Source organism: Xiphophorus couchianus, chromosome 19, assembly GCF_001444195.1.
Source record: "Xiphophorus couchianus chromosome 19, X_couchianus-1.0, whole genome shotgun sequence".
Taxonomy (NCBI): domain Eukaryota; kingdom Metazoa; phylum Chordata; class Actinopteri; order Cyprinodontiformes; family Poeciliidae; genus Xiphophorus; species Xiphophorus couchianus.
In genome coordinates, this window is record NC_040246.1 from 8,155,737 (window position 1) to 8,175,863 (window position 20,127).

Consider the following 20,127-nt stretch of genomic DNA (forward strand, 5'->3'; position numbering starts at 1 on the left):
GTTATATAAAAATCATTGGTATATATTGCACTGCAACATCAAAGAAATGTGTATTCAAATTTGTGTTTTGATTTTTAGATAGTTTATTAAATCCCTCCAATATTCATATTGATGGCGAAATCCAAAGTTAGATTGAAAATTGCTAAACTACCTATGATACAATTACATTAAAAATTTATTAATTCCATTAATTATTAATTAATCCATTAATTATCCATATTTATTAATTCCAGGACGGATTTTATTATGTAACATTTAGCATACATCATCTTAAACAGAACACGCTGTATATCTTTTGGGAGATTTAAAATTTTATGTAGAATATAAATATAAAAGTTACAAATTTAAACCATTAATCAGTCCAAAAAAAAAAAAAAATCCGTAATTTTTTTTTTAAATCGATGTTAGACTAATAGTGCTACAAAAATAAGCATTTGGCGTCCTCTAGTGTGGCATGCGAACAGTGCCGGGAGAAAGAAAATACAACCGCACTCAGCTCCGTTCTCGTCATAGTTGCTCAATTTCGACGTACGCGTTCACGTTCACGCTGTTTTGTGCGTCAGCTGGTACGTTGCGCGCTCGCGCTACAGTTCTGTTTCTATGCGAGATTTGTTTTCAAATGGAGGAGTCTTTGATATTCCGATGGGACCAGGAATACTCAAAGTACGGCGGCTGCAGCGATAAGCTGGGCCGAAGCGATTCGGTGTCATCTGCGAGGTTCGAATCAAGTTTACGCTCCTAGGGGTAAACAGAGACGCTACAGTTTTTTTAGTGTTTTATCGGCGCAGGGTAGTTTTCCAACCGGCTTCATTAGCTTGACGAGCTAGCATACATGCCAACAGCTGTGGGGCGTTAATGGAGATGCGTTGGAAGGTGTAGCAGAGGTGTTTTATTTAGGTTTGTTTGCGCTGCTTTGTAACATGGACTCTGGTGGTAGTTGTAGTCTGACAGCGTTAGCTCGTCTAAGGTGAAGTCCCTGCTCAAATAGTTATGAGCAGTTTCAATCAAAACCTCCGCATAAGCTCGTCTTTCAGCGCAGACAGTAAGGGTCCAGCGGTCAACGCCGACACCGGGAACACGGACTGGGTTCTGGGAGGCGATGTATTTTCCTGCTGTCACGAGATGAGCCTCGTGGACGACTCGATGCAGGCGGGGATGTCGTCGGTCCAACCGGGACTGGACGGTCACCTGCCGCTAATACGTGCCCAGGACCACGGCTCCCAGGATGGGATATTTTTGGAGCTGGGCTCCCCGGAAGACTACCTGGACAGCAGCCCGTTAGAGTACAGGGACAGCGATGGGAACGGCGTTGGGCCGTTATTCGAGAGGAGGAAGAGGTCTCGCTCCAACAGCTCCAGACACAGGTTTAACGAGGTGGTGACGGAACTGGTCCCGGAGGAGGTTCGGTGGTTCTATAAAGAAGACAAGAAAACATGGAAGCCTTTTATCGGACACGACTCTCTTAAAATTGAGCTAATGTTTCGGAAATACTGCGAGCTGAACCCCGGTGCGATACGCTCCGGGGTCGGCGATGGAGAGGAGGAGACTGGCGGTAAATGTGTGGACAGCCCGGGGCAGAACGGCGCAGTGCCCGTGGACACTGGCACTAGCAGCGTGGACGAAGGCCGTGGCTCTCTTGACACATCTACTGTGTCCTTTGATGGGACAGACCCGGACTGCACTGAAATCAACGTGGAGCGTGTGTGTGTTCGGGGAGGCCTTTATGAGGTCGATATAAAAGAGAGAAAATGCTACCCTGTCTACTGGAAGCGTGAGTATATTTCCTCTGCTCCATCGCTCACACAAAATCGATCGAGCTAATGTTTGGGTCCACTCTGAATTATATCATATCATTCATCACCCATTTGTGTTACGAACATTCATGTCATATATAATTAATAGTCTGCAGTATAATGCCTGACAGACGGCATACAGATTATTGGACCACAGTCAATGATTAGTTGCCATCAGGGGCGCCGTTTAGGGGATCTGGGGGGAGTTGGGACAATTGTAATGGCCCCTGACCAATAGGAGGGGAGCACAAAAAAGAATATATATATATATATTAAATGCATGCACTCCCAGATCAAAGAAGCAAACATCCATATTTACACGCCTGTATCTGCATAACATGGTATGTCCCTGCTTTTGCGCACTTGACAGTGTTTAGTAATCAGTAAAACCACGGTGATAACTATGCAGCCAAGACTAAATTCAGGTATTCGAAAAGAGAACAAGAAGAAAGACAAAAGAGAAGGCGTCAATTTGTAACCCAGATTTTCTCCAAGAAAGGTGGGTAGACTACAGTTGTGATTATAAGTCATTTTAGCTTAGTTAGCTTAGCTACAGACTACCTAGTCTCCGTTTCACCATCATTTAATCAGGGAAGGGGAATATTTACCAAGACATCTTTAAATTTAACTTGTCCCTGTACCTTTTACCACACTTAGCAACAGATGTGTCAGAGTCAGCAGCAGCCATAACCCCCCATACCAGCATAACTCCTCCTCCCTGTCCCAGTGAAGAAGGTGAGCAACACTGTTCAATGATATGATAGTTAGCAGCAGTGCAGGGAATGTATGGGGATTTCGCTGTCTCTCTTGCTCTTTTTACAATTACACAAAAAACTGAAATATTTATTACTGAGAGAATTTTAAACAACCATTATAAAATGGTAATAAAAAATAGCTTCCTGTCTGGACTGGAAGCTAGGCCTCAAGACAGGCTTTGCAGTCTGGCCATGTTGTCAAGACTGGAATGGAATGGAAGCCTTTTATCGGACACAATGTTGTTAGTCATTTTAAGTCTGCTTTTAATCTTGCTTCAAATTGTTACTTGCAGATTGTCCTATGTTTAATTTACTATCAGTAAATGTGCTATTACCAGTATTGGACCAATGGAAGCAAGTCTTTAAAGTTAGTTATCTAAAGCTTTTAATTGGTCAGATAGACTCAAGAGATGGTGGCAGGAACTGCTTGAGGGTTGGGGGTGTCAATTTCTTATTTTGTCATGGTACGCAAAATTCCTGGCGGCGCCCCTGGTTGCCATTCCTGATATTGCATTCACTCTATACAGACAATTTATGTTTAAATTCAACTGTGACCGTTGGTTGGTAAAAACAGTTGCTGTGCCATTTTTAAATTCCAAGAACCCAATTAGTTTTTCTGAACTGTAGAGTTACTCCAATCAATTAGTCACAAACAGGAGCTGCGTGGGTTCCTAGATACCAAAACCAATAAAAAGTGAAGGAATATGACTTTCACAATTTTAATTAAACTCAGAAAAGTGCATACAAATACATGCTGCTGCTTGATATGCTTATAGACTGAAAATGGGAATTCTTAGTTTTGATGCATTTAATAAATAAGGGAAAAAATATGATTTTGTTTGGCATTTGACATGGGAGCCAATCGATGGGTAATGATAATTTCTGATCCCTGGTCTTTGTAGAATAAAATACAAATGATCTTTATTGTCCCACAGGAATATGTGTATTTTTAACAATATTCATTCTGGAGCCATTCAAGATTAAATCTGGCCATGATTGCTTACAGGAAATAAATATTCTCTGAACTGGTACTGTGACACTGAGTACCTTGGTGTCAGTATTTAGTTTGAAGAAAATTGATTTTTATTTAAACAAACATAAACATAGAGACAGTGCTCTCATAAATTTTAGTTTTGTGGGCTATCTGCTGGGGAACATCCAGTTTGACATGCATCTATATCTTTAAAACAAGTTACCCTAAGAAAAGATATAGGTAGCTGGTACTGGTTGTTTCCACAGAAAGACTCGACTCATTTTTATCTTGTAAGTGAGGGGAAAGTGTAGTTGCCTTGTTTCAGCCAGCTGACAGCCAGTAAGGAGCAACAGGAGAATGAAGGGTGGATGAGCAAGCATTTATTGTGTATTGGACTTCAATACACATGATGAAATAGTTGAGATATTAAAGGTTCTCTAAGCTTATCTTCTCTGAACTGTCGCAAACTGACTCAACTGATGACCCAGTATTATCTCCTGAGCCTTTATCTCAGCGTGTGTTTGTGTTTGTGTTTGCTTTAGATTTAAGTAAGACATTAAAAAAAGAAATACTGGTGTATTTCAGTATCATTGGTTTCTTTTGGCAAAAAAAAAGGTTCTGTCGCTTTTGGAGTGTCGCTAATATAGGCTCAGCTAGTTCGCTCTAATTCTCCTCTTGGGACTCAAGCCAGAATGGTGTTCATAATTTGACTCTAGACTGTAATGAAACCTGGCCCTGCTCGGTTAAACACCGAGACTTGGTCCTCCTGGATTTGACTGACTTATTTAATTAAATGGAAATCAGTTTGCCGTACGTCATCTAAAGTGCCACAGGAAAATGAGTCAGTTCCTAGAAAAAGATTTATTGAAATAGCATCAGTTCACAACAGTCATGTCAAGGTAAGAGAAATAGCTAGAGAAATGCGTCCACTTCATTCATAATTATAGTATGTTGAATCCAATATAGTACACATTAATGGATTGACTGTCATATAGTCAAATTAACATCCATTGTACACAGACCTACTTAACACAAATTATAATGCAGTATAATCAGTCATTTGAACATTAATGCCAATTGGTAAAAACTTTTATGATATAAATAGAAACTGTAAAAAAAACAAAAAAACTTCAAATGTCTAACTATACAGATAATTTCTATGTAACTAAATCAGAGGTGTGTCTGCTTTAGAACAAGACCATATTTCTGTGATGAGAGGCCAGTGGTTCATTGATGGTAGCTGGCTCCCGCTGGAGGAAGAAGAGAGCGACCTCATTGAGCAGGAGCACCTGAACCATTTCCGAGGCCAACATTTGCAGGACACCTTTGAGACGGATTTGGTGGTGAAGACCGTTGATAGCAAAGATGGTGAGTGCTGGGAAAGGAGATAAAAATTTACAAGTTTACCCTTCAAAGCGTCAGACAGCACTGATGTATTAATTCTTGTTGCTAATTTCTTTGTAAACCCAGTTAATAGCTTTATAATGACAAAAAGTTGGGCTTTACATTTTTGCTGTGTATTGAAACAAAGGTCAAGTTACTAATTAATAATGAAATATATGTGAGAGTTAGAAATTAACTTGGCAGGTGTGTCCATTGTTTTCTTTTGTGCTGTCACGCCTCCATTGTAAATTAGGATCTCCATGTACATTTTGGTATGACCCTTTTTGATGAGCTGGCTCAAACAAAATGTCACACAATGTAGCTTTGGATAGCAGTAAGAAAGAGGTTGTTTGATTCAAAGCTCTCCTTAAGGTGGTCAGATTGATGAATGTCTGGTTGTGTGAACTGGATACTGAAGTACTGCAAAAGAGTGAGATTGAGTATGTAGAAAAAGGAGAAACTTGTGTTAGACAAAAGCGGCATCGTCTCCAGATATCCCAACAAAACACCCTAACGTTATAAATAAAATGTAACCCTGATAAATCACTTCAAAAAATCTGAATGTCATTGCATAATAATTTATTCAGGGAATTTGGTTAGGAAAGTGAAACACTCAGAAAGTTACACTGAGTTATGTTTAACAAGCAATTATTTCTAGTTCTTTTGATAATTATATGCTACAGCTGACAAAAAGAAATTAGAATATTATTTCCATAAAACTCACAACAGATGGATGTCTCCTAAAACTTCCTGTTAGATAACTGCTCCCTTTTCTGCAATGTTTTCCTTCTACTTAAACTTCCATTAATTTTCTAGGAACATCACTCTGCATAAAACTAGATGCTTTATGAAAGACCATTAGTGGCTACCCATACACAAATAGTCTTTTTTTAAGTGGGTCAAAAAACTTTTTCCTGAAAAACTGCTAGGTCAGCAGTGTTTAGGCCATAAGGTGATATTCCAGTGTTAACATTCTGTGTTAGTATTTCTGTATTATTTATTAGTTATTTATTTCTGAGAAGCAGAATTTAAACTTTAGTCCATAAAGTTTAGAATATCACAGAAAGATATTCCTATATATAATCATTCTTCATTTGAGAATTTTTGAAATGATTTGTTTAGACTTCAAATGAGCAGATTTTTTCCTTGTAAGCTTATGTGACTTATTTAATTATTTATTCTTACTCAGAATAAAGTGATTGTATCGCCCTAAAAATTAAAAGTTTTAAGTTGTGTTACAATTGCTGGTATTTTCAGACACTTTTTGAAAAGAAAAATTAATCAATCATTTAGAAAAAAAATTGTTGGGTTCATTCATGCATATATACTGTATATAGTCACTACATAAATGCTGGGCATATTAATGACAGCAAGTTACAGAAGGATTACACCTTAAGTGTAAGCTGTGTAAAATTTAATATACAGACTTTCTATTCTGTTTTCTAACATTTGTCGAAGTTTCACTCCAGAAAACACACACACACACAGTTTCAGTGTGTTGTGGATGAGCTGAATTCCTGCAAAACAGAATAAGCCAAAGCAATGCCTGCTCTTTTCATGGTTCTACCTAATGGAAAACAATATTGGTGACTGCAGAGTACATCCCTCCCCACCTCCTCCTTTGTTTGTACCTCGTTTTCCACCTCTATATTTAGCTGAGCCTGAAAGCAAAGTGAATGATAGATCTTGTTAATTCACTATCCTTGAGCTAATGTTGCATTCTGCCTCTTACAGAAGAATATTTTGCCCTGACACTAGTAATCTGTAGCACTCAGAGCCATATGGAGGCTATTTTAAACTGCATTACATCTAATACAAGGATTTTATAAGTGCACTAATACATTACAGATTTGCAGTACAGTATTTTGCAGTAGTTAGTTGAAACAGAAGACATGGTAGGCTTTGAACTGCATCCAGTTGCAGAACATCTCGGTCTTGTTTTAAATGATGAACTTAAGATAAGTAATCCAAAATTTTAAATATCCCCAATAAGTGAAAATAGTACCTGGTCAGATTCTAGTTGCTGGTCTTTTTCAACATTATTTTCCACTGTTTGACATGAACAAAGCTTACATAGTGAATTTGTGATGTTTCATGGTAAGGTTCATCTGTTGTTTCCACCCATTACCTTGGCTGTGCAGAGTACTAGGCATGTTGTAGAGACAATAGGGTGTGGACTCATCTTTCATGCTTGAAAGACGTCAGGGAAAATTACATCCAGCAGGCCAGGCATGTCGTCAGCTTTGTTTTCTGTATGTTTTTGATGAGGGTAAGATCCAGTAGTTATTTCCATGCAACCTGCCTTCTTATTTCAGAAGTTTGTGAGCCTATGATTACACATAATTATTGACCAAAAAGATACTTGAAAGAACTTAAAGAAAAGAAAATGCTTTATCAGAAGTCATTCTATGTCCAAAAGATATCTAAATTGTTCATTAACTGTCTACGTACCTCTTGGGCTTAATAAATCTTAAAGATCCAAATCCACTTGCTACTTTGATAATTCTTCAGGAATCAAAAGACCCAAGACCAGCTGCGCACTATGATATGCTGCACCATACACAACCTAGTAAGTTCATTTTGACCTTTGTAAGCCTTGATAGATATCCCAGGCATTACAGAGCACTTATTTTCAAAAGCTTCATCAGTGCTGTACCAATCGCTTTTACAGTAATCACATTTACTGTGCGTCTCAGCATTTCTCCCCCGCTCCTCCTCTGCCGTTCACTTCAGCTGAAACAACCACAGTCAATATTTGCAAGTCTGATTGCTTCGTTATCATGGATCGAATGAGCCAGTCAAATCCGAGATTGTGAATTTCGCAGTTCACATTCAGAATATCTTTATGCTCTTTGTTTATGATATAATAAATGTAAATGTTCTGGTCTGTCTGATTTTCTTTTTTTTCTTTTAACCTCTTGGTATTTAAATAAAGACAAACATTTAGATTTCTTTTCCTCTTATAAGTGGCTATAAACAGACAAAATGCTGCAAAGCTAAACTCCTATATTAAAAAAACTTGTTCAGAAGTCACAGAGTACAGCTCCTGAACAATTTTAAGCTTCATTTCTTGTTTATGTTGTTAGACATAGTTTAACATTTTAGAGAAAGTTTTGCATTTATTACCACATTAGTAAAATAGGTTTAAAATACAACTTATAGATTATTAATTTATTAATGTAATTAATTACACATGTCAAAAAACAAATGGATCTTTCTTATAATGCCTTTCATGGTCATCAGGGTCAATTAATCTAAACTCCTATTATATGCCTCTTCACCCATTTTACTCTCAACCTTTAGGCACTAGCTACTGGGTCTTGGGCAGGAAATCATATCCCTTGAACATTCCAATATACAGTATTTTCATGTTGACGCCACCAACTTCAGTGGAGTTTATTTGGTAAACCAACATAAAGTAGTGCTTAATTGTGAGGCTCCATGTTTTGTTTGAAGGTGAACGTCGGCCCCTGTCTCAAGTTTTTCTTTCAGCACTGCCCTATTTTTATCGGATCCATTTTACTGAAGCCAGCTTCCCAGGCCCAAAGCATGATGACACTAGATTTATTTAGCACCATTAGTGTAAAGCACTGAAGAGCACTGAATACAAATGCTTGGGACACTTTTTAGATTTTTTTATTTCTTAAACTGCTTCTTTGTGTTGGTCTATCGCATAAAAACATTAAAGTATGTTGGTCTAATGTAATGAACTGTGATCTAGTTCAAGAGTTATGAGTACTTTTACAAGGCACTTTATTTTCTGAAGCTAACATGTTCTTAAAATAAGCAATTTTCATTGGACTAATGAGTCAACTTTAGTGTCTTTTGATAAGTTGCCATGTTTAAGATTAATGACTAATGAAGTCTTATGTTACCTGAACCAGGCAATGAACACTACTCACTGTTTGTTGGTTGTTAGTTCTCTCCCACCTGCCCCCTTTCTATCTCCCGTTTCTGTTCAAATGGAGTGGATATCAGACGGGTGCTAAAACTGCAGGTCACAAGCGCAAACGCTGCCAAGGTACTGTGAAATCCTACGTTTTCTGTTGTGTTAGCTCCTTTAGCTTTTTACCCTTTATCCTTTAGATGCTAGGCCTCTGTTGGACTAGTTTTTCCTTTCTTTTGTGGGTTAAACCTTTTGAAGCCTTACATTTGGAACTAGACCTAGGCTCAGTTAGATGTGGTTGTTGTAAAACTGAATTTAGTCTGTTATCTTGGTTTACATTGCAGCTTTAACTGAGCCTAGTTGCTAGGACTCACTTTTTAGTGCTGTGGTCTAGAGTTTGGTTCTACTACTATTGCTGCTTTCTGGGGAATCCTGCGTGCTTCCTTGCTGGAATAGTAAGTACACAACATGGATCACTCAACTACAATTACAAGACTCGTTAAGAACTGCATCAGAAATTAAAAATGACTATCAAAATGTCTCAACACAGTTTGTTTGTTTGTTTGTTTATTTTTAAATTCCCAGCCTCTTTTTCTCATTCCTTCTGACACTGTTACTATATTTTTACTCGACCAGCAACACCAGCTCAAGAAAGCCTTCTGAACAACGCTTTCTATTGAGAGTTGAGCACAACTCATAAGCTGGAACAAAAAGTCATTGTTGTAGTCTTTCTGTGACACAGCGCTAGCATGCTGTGTACGTTCATTCTGAAGTCTGTTAAATGTCCTGTTTCTGGGTTCACAGAGAAGAGATGTCTCTGTGTTTGTTTCCTCATCTCATAGGAGCATGAAATAGCTGTTGATCCAAAGCCCAATGGGAAAGTCAGCAGCCCTAAAAGACACATGGTTTTTGAAGATGACAAACTCACTTTTAACATTACAATGCTATGAAGCCTTCTGGAAATACATCAACTTCATTGTCACAATATATAGTTTAGGGCCAAATTTGATGATAGTTTTGGCAGACTCCCTTTGCCTCTTGCATTCACCTTTATTTCTTCCCAGCTTGGAGCTTACTTTGCTCCAAGCAAATTGGTGTTTATATTATCTGGTGTTTATGTCACAAAATCTCTTTTCTCTTTTTGACTGCAAAGGTTATGGGGCCCCTTTGATCATTTCTTACATTCCTGCTTTCTATTTTCTATTTTATTTACAGGCACATCTCAGTAAATAAGAATATCATTGAAATGTTTTAGGTAATTCAATTTTTTTTTAAAAAGTAACATAATTATAAATATGCATTACATGCAGGGTAAGGTATTTCAAACATTTGTGTTGATTTTGATAATTAAATTAATCTTTGATATTTTAATTTATTGAGATGCATCTCTGAAGTTACCATCGACTCTCACCTCTGCTCCACCAAAACATAAGGGTCAACAAGTTGACTATAAAGAGATCTTTTTGTCCTTCCAAAGCTGTTTACAAAGTAGAACTAGCATTGCCACACTCTTCCAGCAGACACACAACAAAAGGCAATCACAAAACTCTTCTCCATCAAACACTAACAGCTACACCTTACTGTTGGTGTCCAAGAGTAGTTGAGTGCTCTGCCATGTTGTGATAAATAGCGATTATATTTCTTTTGCCGTGGAGTGATTTCATTTGATTATCTACAAAGAGAAAGAGAAAGAGAATTCTGTTGCAGAAGTTGTAGTTTCATAGGATTCAGTGTCAAAAAGTGATGGTCACTATATTTGTTTAACTTGTTCTCATCTCTGAGGCATTAACTCATCTTCGTGCAAGAAGCACTGACAGAAAAATTTTACTTATACAGTATAAAAAGTCATGGTTCAGGACATTTATTGGGCAGACAATAGAGAACCATTAGCTGCATGGGAGACATGAAGGTTTTGCTTGTTTCATTAATTGATATGAACGGGACAAATAGTGGAATTTCTTGATAGGGAACTTATTTGTCCTACAAATCTGTGCTTGACCAAAAGAAACAACAGTTTTCCTCTGTGGGAAGGTATTGTTCTGAATTTCCAGCAATAAAACTAATCCAGTACACCTCATTTTCCAGGGAACTTTACCGGCTTCTTAAGGATTTAAATTCCTTGTTTGTTTCAGAATAGTACAAAGAGTCCATGGTTACGTTTTGGACAAATGCCAGTGTATTCAACAATTTCAGCCAAATAAACTTGACTGAACAGGAACATGCAGCACAGCGTTGACTCTCTTTAGTCCACTGCTTTCATGTATTGGTCCTTTGCCTTTGTAGGTATCAACTGTTTTTTCTCAAGCCATAATTTTGCTCTTACTTGCTTTAGTCACTGCATTTACCACTGAATAAGAACCAGAAAAAATTGTAGGACAGACATTTATTTAAGTTTAGAAAATAGCAATTGGCAATTGGAAGATGCAAAGCAGGACGACAAGCAAGAGCTGAAGTATGCGATCATGCTGTGTGATTTTTCTTTTTTTAAGCAGATCAAAGCGACAGACAGCTTTTGATTGAGCTGTTTGAAAACAGTTTGTGGACTTTTGTGTCATTCCTACTTAAAATAACAAACTTGGTGTAAATCTTTTTTACTTATATTTCTCAGAAGTATGTATTACTCTTAAACCCTAAAATGAAAACCTTTTTATATTTAGCTTCTCTAATTTTCTGTTTCTCTCATTTTTCTGTCAAAAAATGATCTATTCTCCGTCTCAATGTCTTCTGTCTCCCTGACTTCAATCAATTACTTTTCTCTCACTGCTGCAGCCATCCACCATTTGAAGCTGAGCCGGACGCATGTAGATTGGCACAGCGTAGAAGAAGTCTACCTTTACAGCGACGCTACCACATCAAAAATTGCTCGCACTGTTACCCAGAAACTGGGGTTCTCCAAAGGTCTGTATCACTTACATCACACTTTATCATATAAGATGGACAGAGTAATGTATTTGTGTTTTATTTACAAACTAGTTAACATGGAAGGTTAAATCTGGTTAGATCTGGTGCACAGTTCCATAACTCCATGATTCATTTTTCTCTCTATGCTATTTTCTGGAACTTTGACTGGTTACCTCAACGTTCCCTGGTTACCCAACGCTCTGCAAACTGATCTGTCTTTAGAGCGAGTCAGACAGTTCACCGGCTCCTATCACGTTTCCGTTTAGCACACAACTTGATCAGATTATAGGTTTTAAGTAAAGACACACACTCTGACCTGCCAGTACTTTACACATGCTCCCACGTGGTCTGTGGCCACAGCAGGAGTCCATGTCTCGCCTACTGACCTCCTTGGAATCAGTACAGCATATTGGACTATTGAGAGTCTTCCTTTTTGTTTCTGCCAGAGTTGTACACTCAATATCAAACTTACATTTCTTATTGGTTTGAGAAGTGACAATGACAATGATAATTTCTGTTGCTGCAGCCTCAAGCAGCGGCACACGGCTCCATCGAGGTTATGTAGAGGAGGCCTCTCCAGAGGACCGGCCCCCTCAGACTACCCACGTTGTCTTTGTGGTGCACGGGATTGGCCAGAAGATGGACCAGGGCCGCATAATCAAAAACACTGGAATGTGAGTTGTCTGTTTTATTACGGTTACTGTAATTTGACATGCCCTCCAAAGCCTGCTTTTAGCTGCATTTTCATTTGTAAAATTCAAGTTGAGCTTTAGTTTTAGATTTCTATCCAGCATACTTTTATGGAAGCGCACTATGAGGTGGAATGAAGCTATTGTCTTGGCTCGAAATGTTTTTTTTTCTTTTCTTTTCTGTTTCTATTTTAAGATGCCAACTTTACTCACCTCCTTGCACTGGTTTCATTTTTTTCTGTTTTATCACATGCAGAAATGATGACATCATCTTACATCAAAGGGTTTTACATTGTCTGCTGGCTTTATGTGATAATTGCCTGGCCTTTTGTCCAAACCTGTTAAACATGAGTGTTATGATGTTCTTTTATTCAGAGATCAACCTGTTAGGCTGCTTTTTGCTCTTCTAGGAAATGTTATTTATTTTTTTTTTTGACCTTTGTTTACCTAGGAACTTGCCATTAAGATTAAGAATCTGTTTTTCAAGATAGAGAATAAATGTTTCTTACGATGGAATGTAATCATGATCAGTGATCTATGTCTCATAAGGCTGTCTGGAAGATGAGGTATAAATCCATTCTCTCTGGTTGTGATATCCTTAAGTTAAGTGTTCTTAAGAATTGTTCTGGTTCCAGACACATATTCGATGAGAAGGATTTTAATCTCACATAAGAGGATGTCCAGGCAAATAAAACATCCAAACAATCTAAAAATTGTTGCCATGTTCCAGAAATATCAATGTTTTCTTTTTATCAAAGGCCATTTGCAGTTTAAACAGTGATAGTGTTGCAGCTGCAGTCTGTGTTTTGTCCTCGTGCTTCCCTCTTTTTTTCACATTCGTCTTCTGTGCTACACCTGGAAAGCTGACTCCATGCTTTGTTTTAGGAACATGCAAACTATAGTGGCCCAGAAAGTGCAATGTACCCAAAATCTTCCAAAAATAACAAGTTATAAAGCACAACTCAAAGAGTAAGATATTATTCATGCGATTAGACATGGATGGGTGTGCGATTGTCACGGTGATGATTTAAAGTAAAGATGATGCAATATATTAAATGTGATCTAGTAGATTTTTTTTAAAAGTGAAGCAACAGTTACACCCACTACTGTTGAAATTATTTAACACATTTATTACAAGTATAAAAAAATTATTTATAATATGCATTTATTCTTATTTTGACTCGTGAACTAAAATAGAAATCTAATTTAGAATAAACCACTGATTTATTTAGTAGTATTTTTGTAAGTATTGCTCTAAAATCTGCTTTTTGAGCAGAATCTTGTAACTTTATGCCTTAATGCTACATCGGTATACCTCTATATCAGTACTCGACTACTGCCTTCTTGTCATATCTCATATTTAACCTATTCTTATATAAACATGACGCAACATTCCATGGTGTCCCAAAGTTTACACTTACTCATTGATCCTGCTCACACCGTCTCGGTAACCGAAGTAGACCAAGTCAAGCTGCAGAGCATGTTAAGCCTGCCTCGTATCTTCCTGTGGATTACGTTACACACACCTTCCATTGCCAAAAGAAAAGATCTGCCAAACCAGTGTTCTACTTTTGATTTGACTCTTTATTACATTTTGTATCATTTCAACACGGTGCCTGATGGTTTCTTTGTCATCAACTAAAGGGAAAACTGTAGAGTTTTTGACACTATTGTTTCCTAAAGATTAAAAATCTGCCTGTTTGGGGCGTGCCGTGGTAGCGGAGGGGTTGGCGCGACCCACGTTCAGGCAAACGTAGCCTCGACGCGGCTGTCGCGGGTTCGACTCCCGGACCCGGCGACGTTTGCCGCATGTCTTCCCCCCTCTCCTTCCCCCTTTCCTGTCAGCCTGCTTTGAAGGGGGGACACTAGAGCCCACAAAAAAGACCCCTTGCGGGGCGATAAAAAAAAAAAAAAAATCTGCCGGTTTAAAATGTTGCTACATCAACATAGATTGTTGTGTGCACACCACATTTAAATCAGTATTCTAGTTCCCTAAACTCGGATCATGCAAGTTCCCGTGCAGACAGGCATGTGACATGTGGGTTCCTCTCCATAAAGAGCAACATCCTACATTTAAACAGCTACCTTACTTCTTCAATTAGAAATGGGAAGAGATAAAATGGGGTTCAGTGTCAATCACCACTGACTTACCTTGGTGATATTTTCATACACAAACTGTTTTTCTTATGTCAGACTTCTGTAGGTACAGTTGCTCAACGCTGTCATTATTCACATTTTGTCATTGTGTTTCTTAAGGTTGAGGGAAGGCGTGAGGAAAATGGAGGAGAAGCACTTTTCTGAGCACAATGATGAACACGTAGAGTTTCTCCCTGTCGAATGGCGTTCTAAACTAGCGCTGGATGGAGGTATGTGAGGATTACATTGTGGTTTCACTATTGATAACCTCAAGTGTGTTCTGGGTTATACATACATGGCATGCTTCCATAGATACGGTTGACTCCATCACACCAGACAAAGTGCGAGGGCTGCGAGACCTTCTCAACAGCAGTGCCATGGACATCATGTACTACAACAGTCCTCTTTATCGCGACGAAGTGAGAATCATACAATTTCAGATTATAAAAGGCGTCTCTAGTAGACGTTTTTTGTCCTGAAGATAATTTCTTCCCTTCTCTTCCCTTGCTTCTAGATAACCAAGGGGCTCACAGAAGAGCTGAACAGACTGTACTCGCTCTTCTGCTCGCGGAACCCTGATTTTGAAGAACGGGGTGGAAAAGTGTCTATTGTGTCTCACTCCCTTGGCTGTGTCATCACCTATGACATTATGACAGGATGGGATCCCGTACGGTTCTGTCTGCAGGAGCATTGCGCAGTAGAGGAGGAGCAGGATTTCCGCTGGATGTCTTATGAAGAGAGGCAGCTTTTAGAGGAGCTGAGGCTCACAAAGAATAGGTGGGATATTAATTATACAGAGCAGTTACTCAAAGGGAGAGGATATATTGCTGACTAAGGATGCGTTAAGGTCAGGGAATAATACCTCTTTATTTCTAGTGTGGTGTGGTGCAAAATTAGTTTTATTCTTGTTTTTGCCAGGTTAAGAGAGTTGGAAAATCAACTGGTCAAACTGGAGGCCTCTAATCCTTCAGCTCCTCCAGCTCTTAAATTCAAGGTAAAATTTTATGGACTCTTGTATTTTGCAATTATAGTCAGAAGTTTACATATTCTCATCATGACTGTGAATGTTTTTACACAACTCTTTTTTAAGGGTGGTAGTGTGCTACAATAAATTTCAGGAAGCAAAACTGACACTCAAGTTAGATTTTGTTTTGCTGACCTAGGCTCCTTTCACATACAAGCCAAAATATAAACGTATATCATAGTACTAATAGAATGATATCATTACACCCTTGGAAAAATGAAAATCATAGATGGGAAAGGAAAGGAAAAATTAACTCATCTCACATTGTTGTTTATAACAATTAACAAGCTCTGTTTATGTAAAAGAAATATATATATATGTATAAAAGCTCCTGTTGGGGGGATTTACTATCAATTTTTTCACCTTTTGTCTCACAGGTAGAAAACTTTTTCTGCATGGGGTCTCCTCTAGCAGTTTTCTTGGCCCTGCGAGGGATTCGGCCAGGCACCAGCGGCCACCAGAACCACATCCTGCCCACCTCCATCTGCAGCCGGCTCTTCAATGTCTTCCATCCCACAGACCCTGTGGTGAGATACGCCTGATATATGCCTATAATTTATTTTATATTTTAATAAATGAGAAGTGAAAATGATAAATGTTCATGCTCAGCATCTTTTCTTTGAAGGAGTTAACTCTTTTCTGTTGTGTTTAGGCTTACAGACTGGAGCCTCTCATCCTTAAGCATTATAGTAACGTTGCACCTGTCCAGATACATTGGTAAAAGCTTAAGTTTTACACTTTTATTATTCTTTACTAGCCCAGAGTAGTAACAAATGTATAATTTTTTTTAATCATCAGGTGTAGTGCCACTAACCCTTCATCCTATGATGAGGTACGGCCTACCTTCCTCAATCCAGTTAAAGATCCAGCTTCAGACACGGAGAGTATTCCCAGCCCGAGTACGTCTCCTGTCTTGGCCCGTAAACACTATGGAGAGTCTATCACCAGCCTGGGAAAGGCCAGCATACTAGGTAAATTTAGCATGTTTTTATTGCTTGATTGGTTTATTCTTTACTTTATTCCACTTGATATCATCAAATGAAACAGGTTCGTACAAAGTTCACACAATGAAAAAAAATTGTTTCTAATTACACATACTCTATAATTTTCTAAAAATGTAATTGTCTTTGGTGAAAATGTCAGACTGTATAAGTCAGCAGTTTGAACGTTCCCCCAACTTTGAGTCAGTGGTGCCATCATGTGGCCATAAAGGGCAGCTGCTGTTGCTCTGCTTTTATATATACTGTTTATATACTATATATATACAGTATATATACTTATTTAATTGCAGAATACTGCAAATAATACATTTAAAGAAGTTGTCATACCCTCTTTCACACTTGATCATGTTATATTCATAAACGTTATTATATTAGATTGCTGAGTGACCAACATGAAGAAAGCTGTCATTTTGACGTATATGGAAAATGATGCGTTGTTTTCAAAAAATGTTTTTACAAATATCATTCTGAAAGTTAATGTCAGAATGACATTAACTTTCAGAAGTTACAGGCGCCATAACATTCTCTGTATATTTGAAACTCTTCCTTATTGTCAACCCGCAGGTGCAGCAAGCATAGGAAAGGGTTTAGGAGGCATCCTCTTCTCACGGTTTTCCCGATCAAACAGCCAACCTTCAGTGTCCTTAGGAGTTGAGGGAGGAGCAAACGCTGAGGAAGAAGAGGAGAAGCGCACAGAAAGCCAGTCGTCTTACGGTCTTTCCACAATAACTCGACCAACATCTCCCACTGGTGACGCTTTATGTATGTTCTTTCTGGTACAAGGCATTAACCAAAGTGTGTGTTTGTTTTTATATATCAGTGACATGCGGTAAGGTTCATGGCTGGTGAGGGACTGACTTAATCAAAATCAGAGTAACAGATATAGACCCCCTGCATGTTGTTGTTTACATACAGAAATTTCACGCATGCGGACAACGCTGGAGGGCAAAAAGACTGTTCTGTTACATTCCATCCATAGCATTGGTATATAGAAGCTGGAGAAATGGTGAAGTTTGTAACATCAGCTCATTAATGCCTGTCAAACTTACAAGTCAGCATCGTTATTTTAATAGCAATCATCATTGGTAGTAATTATTATTTTTCCTATGTTTACATGTATATACAAAGGGAAAGAGTATTGTATTTTGTTTTGAAATCATTCATCAAAATATATTTTCGGTAGCTGAAAAGAAAAAGCAGTGTAATTTATAAGTTCACATAAAAGCTAATGAACTTTTAAGGAGGGCTAGTAGGGTATCTACTGATCTATTGGCATATTATGACTGTAATTCTGCGTTTCTCTCTTGCAGTGGAGCTGGAGAGACGCATCGACTTTGAGCTGAGGGAGGGTCTGGTAGAGAGCCGCTATTGGTCAGCTGTGACCTCACACACTGGCTACTGGTGCTCACATGACATTGCACTCTTCTTGCTGACCTTCATATATAATAAGTCAACACCCTCTGCCTCAGCAGAAGACACTCCGGAACCAGACTGAGGCGTCTTGTAACTTCTGAAGCTTTTGTCATTTCCTGACAAAACTCAGTGACTGTTTGATTCTCCCCTTGCAACCTTTTAAATACATAAACTATCAACCTGTCCTTTGTCTTGATTTATGATCCAGCTACATTTGAGAGTCATTGGTAAAAAACTGTTGTTTTTTTACAACATTTTACAACAAAAAAAACTTCACTCCGCGATGTAGCCATTGATGGACCAGGAGCCCCTACAGACGGATACTCTGTGCCAGTATGAACGCTAACAGTACCATGGAAGAAGAGGCAATTATCCTAAATCATGGAGGTTCCTCAAGCATCAAAAAAGCGATTTCATTTTCATCCCAACATTGAGTCTGTTCAGCTTATTTGGTTGTCTACAAGTTTAATGTTTTATCAGCCCATCGACTCTGCAGACACTCACTCTGGAGCCTTCTGATGTATTTTTGGATTTATAAAAGGAATGATTGTTACAAAAAGGCTTTTTCACAGAACATTTAGCCAAAATGTGAAAAATCCACTGCTTACAGGGAATGAAATGCCTTTTGAAATCAGCCCAAAAATGTTACAAATATACTATTTTCACACAAAAAAAACAGTAGGGCATAAACCCTTTAATAATATTGGCAATATGAGTTTTATTCAGTTGTTTGCTTTCAACTTTTTAAGATCAGTAATATTTGAAAGGCGTAAACCAAATACAACCTCTGCATATTGTATATTTGTTGTCAAGTATGACTTCTTGGTTTAGTTACACTAAAATAAAACACTTTTAGTTTTTGGGGGAAATTTCTTTCAGCAGTTGCAGCTAAATATTTCCCTTTTAAATTCCATGTTACTTTCAGATGTGTACCTCTTGTATCACAACAGGCAAATTGGGAAGCATATACTTATTTTCTTACGCTTTATGACAGTGGCAAGGTCTTGATGGTGTGATTTACACGAGTTCTGCTGAAAGCAGTCATTGTTGCTCAACTGAAATCAACGCTTCTTTATTATTTTTATTAATTTATGGAGATTCATCTGATCGTCCTTGTCTTTGCCTATATGTTTTTATTGATGTCCAAATGAAATGAATGGTTCTATACGTATTTTTATTGGAAAACAGAAATATTTTCATAATGATTTTCAGGCGCTTGCAGATATAAACCTGAATCTCATCATGTGAAAAGTGGGATTCAGACTTGTGGCCAAATAACATTTATGTGTCCAGTGTGTTAGCTGCTGTAGTAAAGCTACTGCCTGTGGTCCATTGAAAAATGTAATTGACAAGGTGTGAAACTTAAAAGTGCGTTTGTTTAGGTGTTTCGAAGACAATGCATATGTTATCGTTTCTCCGCTTTTTCTTACCAATGTGCACTTTTTCCCTTTGGCCGGATGTTATATTGGTGTTTATTTATGAAAATTTCCAGCTGCAGTCGAATAGTCAAACAAAGTCACTTAAAGTATAATTGCTTGTATGAAACCTAGATTTATTCCAAAAAGATAGAAAAAACAAAGACAGGATATGGCAAGTAATTATTTTCTAAAAAAGATAAAATTATCTGTGGTTGTAGGCGCAAACAAGATCCCTCATTAATTTATAGTCCCAGTAATATTTCTGCAGGAACTAGAATGCTTTTGCACTTTGCATGGTTTCAGATAAATAGCTGATGAATGTTGGAACAATAAAAATAGTGCTGTGTGCCAACACGCATCTAAGAATTTTGAACACTGCAAAATAACTCATTTGAGACACGCAAGCAAAGGATGAAGAAACAAACGGAGTTGCATTAAAAAGTGTCAAATTTAATGTATCCATTCTTGTTGTGTTATCATACAGGGTCATCTCATTAAGTTGGAGTATCATCAAGTAATTGATTTATTTCAGTAATACGCTTCTAGAAGTTAAACTCGTATAATGTGTAGATTAATTGCACAGAGTGATTTATTGGTTATGGTTTATACAATAAAAATTTAAAACTTGATTTCTATGAAAATTAGAATATCACATGAAGTTGTTTTTTTTGTTTGTTTGTTTTTTTCCTTGCACTCAACCCTCCGTTGATTTACTTGGCTTCAGAACTCTGTGACCAGACAGATATTTTAGCAAT

The 20,127-nt window shown here is 37.9% G+C and overlaps 1 protein-coding gene across 5 annotated transcripts; it reads left to right on the plus strand.

Moving 5' to 3' along the window:
• The first annotated feature begins 570 nt into the window (after positions 1–570).
• ddhd1a (DDHD domain containing 1a) lies at positions 571–20,001 on the plus strand. Of its 5 annotated transcripts, none has more exons than XM_028000591.1 (15): positions 571–1,771; positions 2,451–2,528; positions 4,713–4,889; positions 8,824–8,925; positions 11,560–11,688; positions 12,218–12,365; positions 14,637–14,746; positions 14,829–14,935; positions 15,031–15,293; positions 15,435–15,510; positions 15,918–16,067; positions 16,193–16,257; positions 16,339–16,511; positions 17,106–17,291; positions 17,852–20,001. In XM_028000591.1, the coding sequence occupies exons 1-15, from the start codon at positions 991–993 to the stop codon at positions 18,034–18,036; spliced, it is 2,730 nt and encodes a 909-aa protein (XP_027856392.1). In that variant the 5' UTR covers positions 571–990; the 3' UTR covers positions 18,037–20,001. The 5 variants fall into 5 exon arrangements, with proteins under 5 accessions (XP_027856392.1, XP_027856391.1, XP_027856394.1 ...); XM_028000590.1 differs by having other exon boundaries at positions 573–1,771; positions 17,106–17,303; XM_028000593.1 differs by lacking the exon at positions 8,824–8,925 and having other exon boundaries at positions 574–1,771; positions 17,106–17,303.
• Positions 20,002–20,127: the final 126 nt, after the last annotated feature.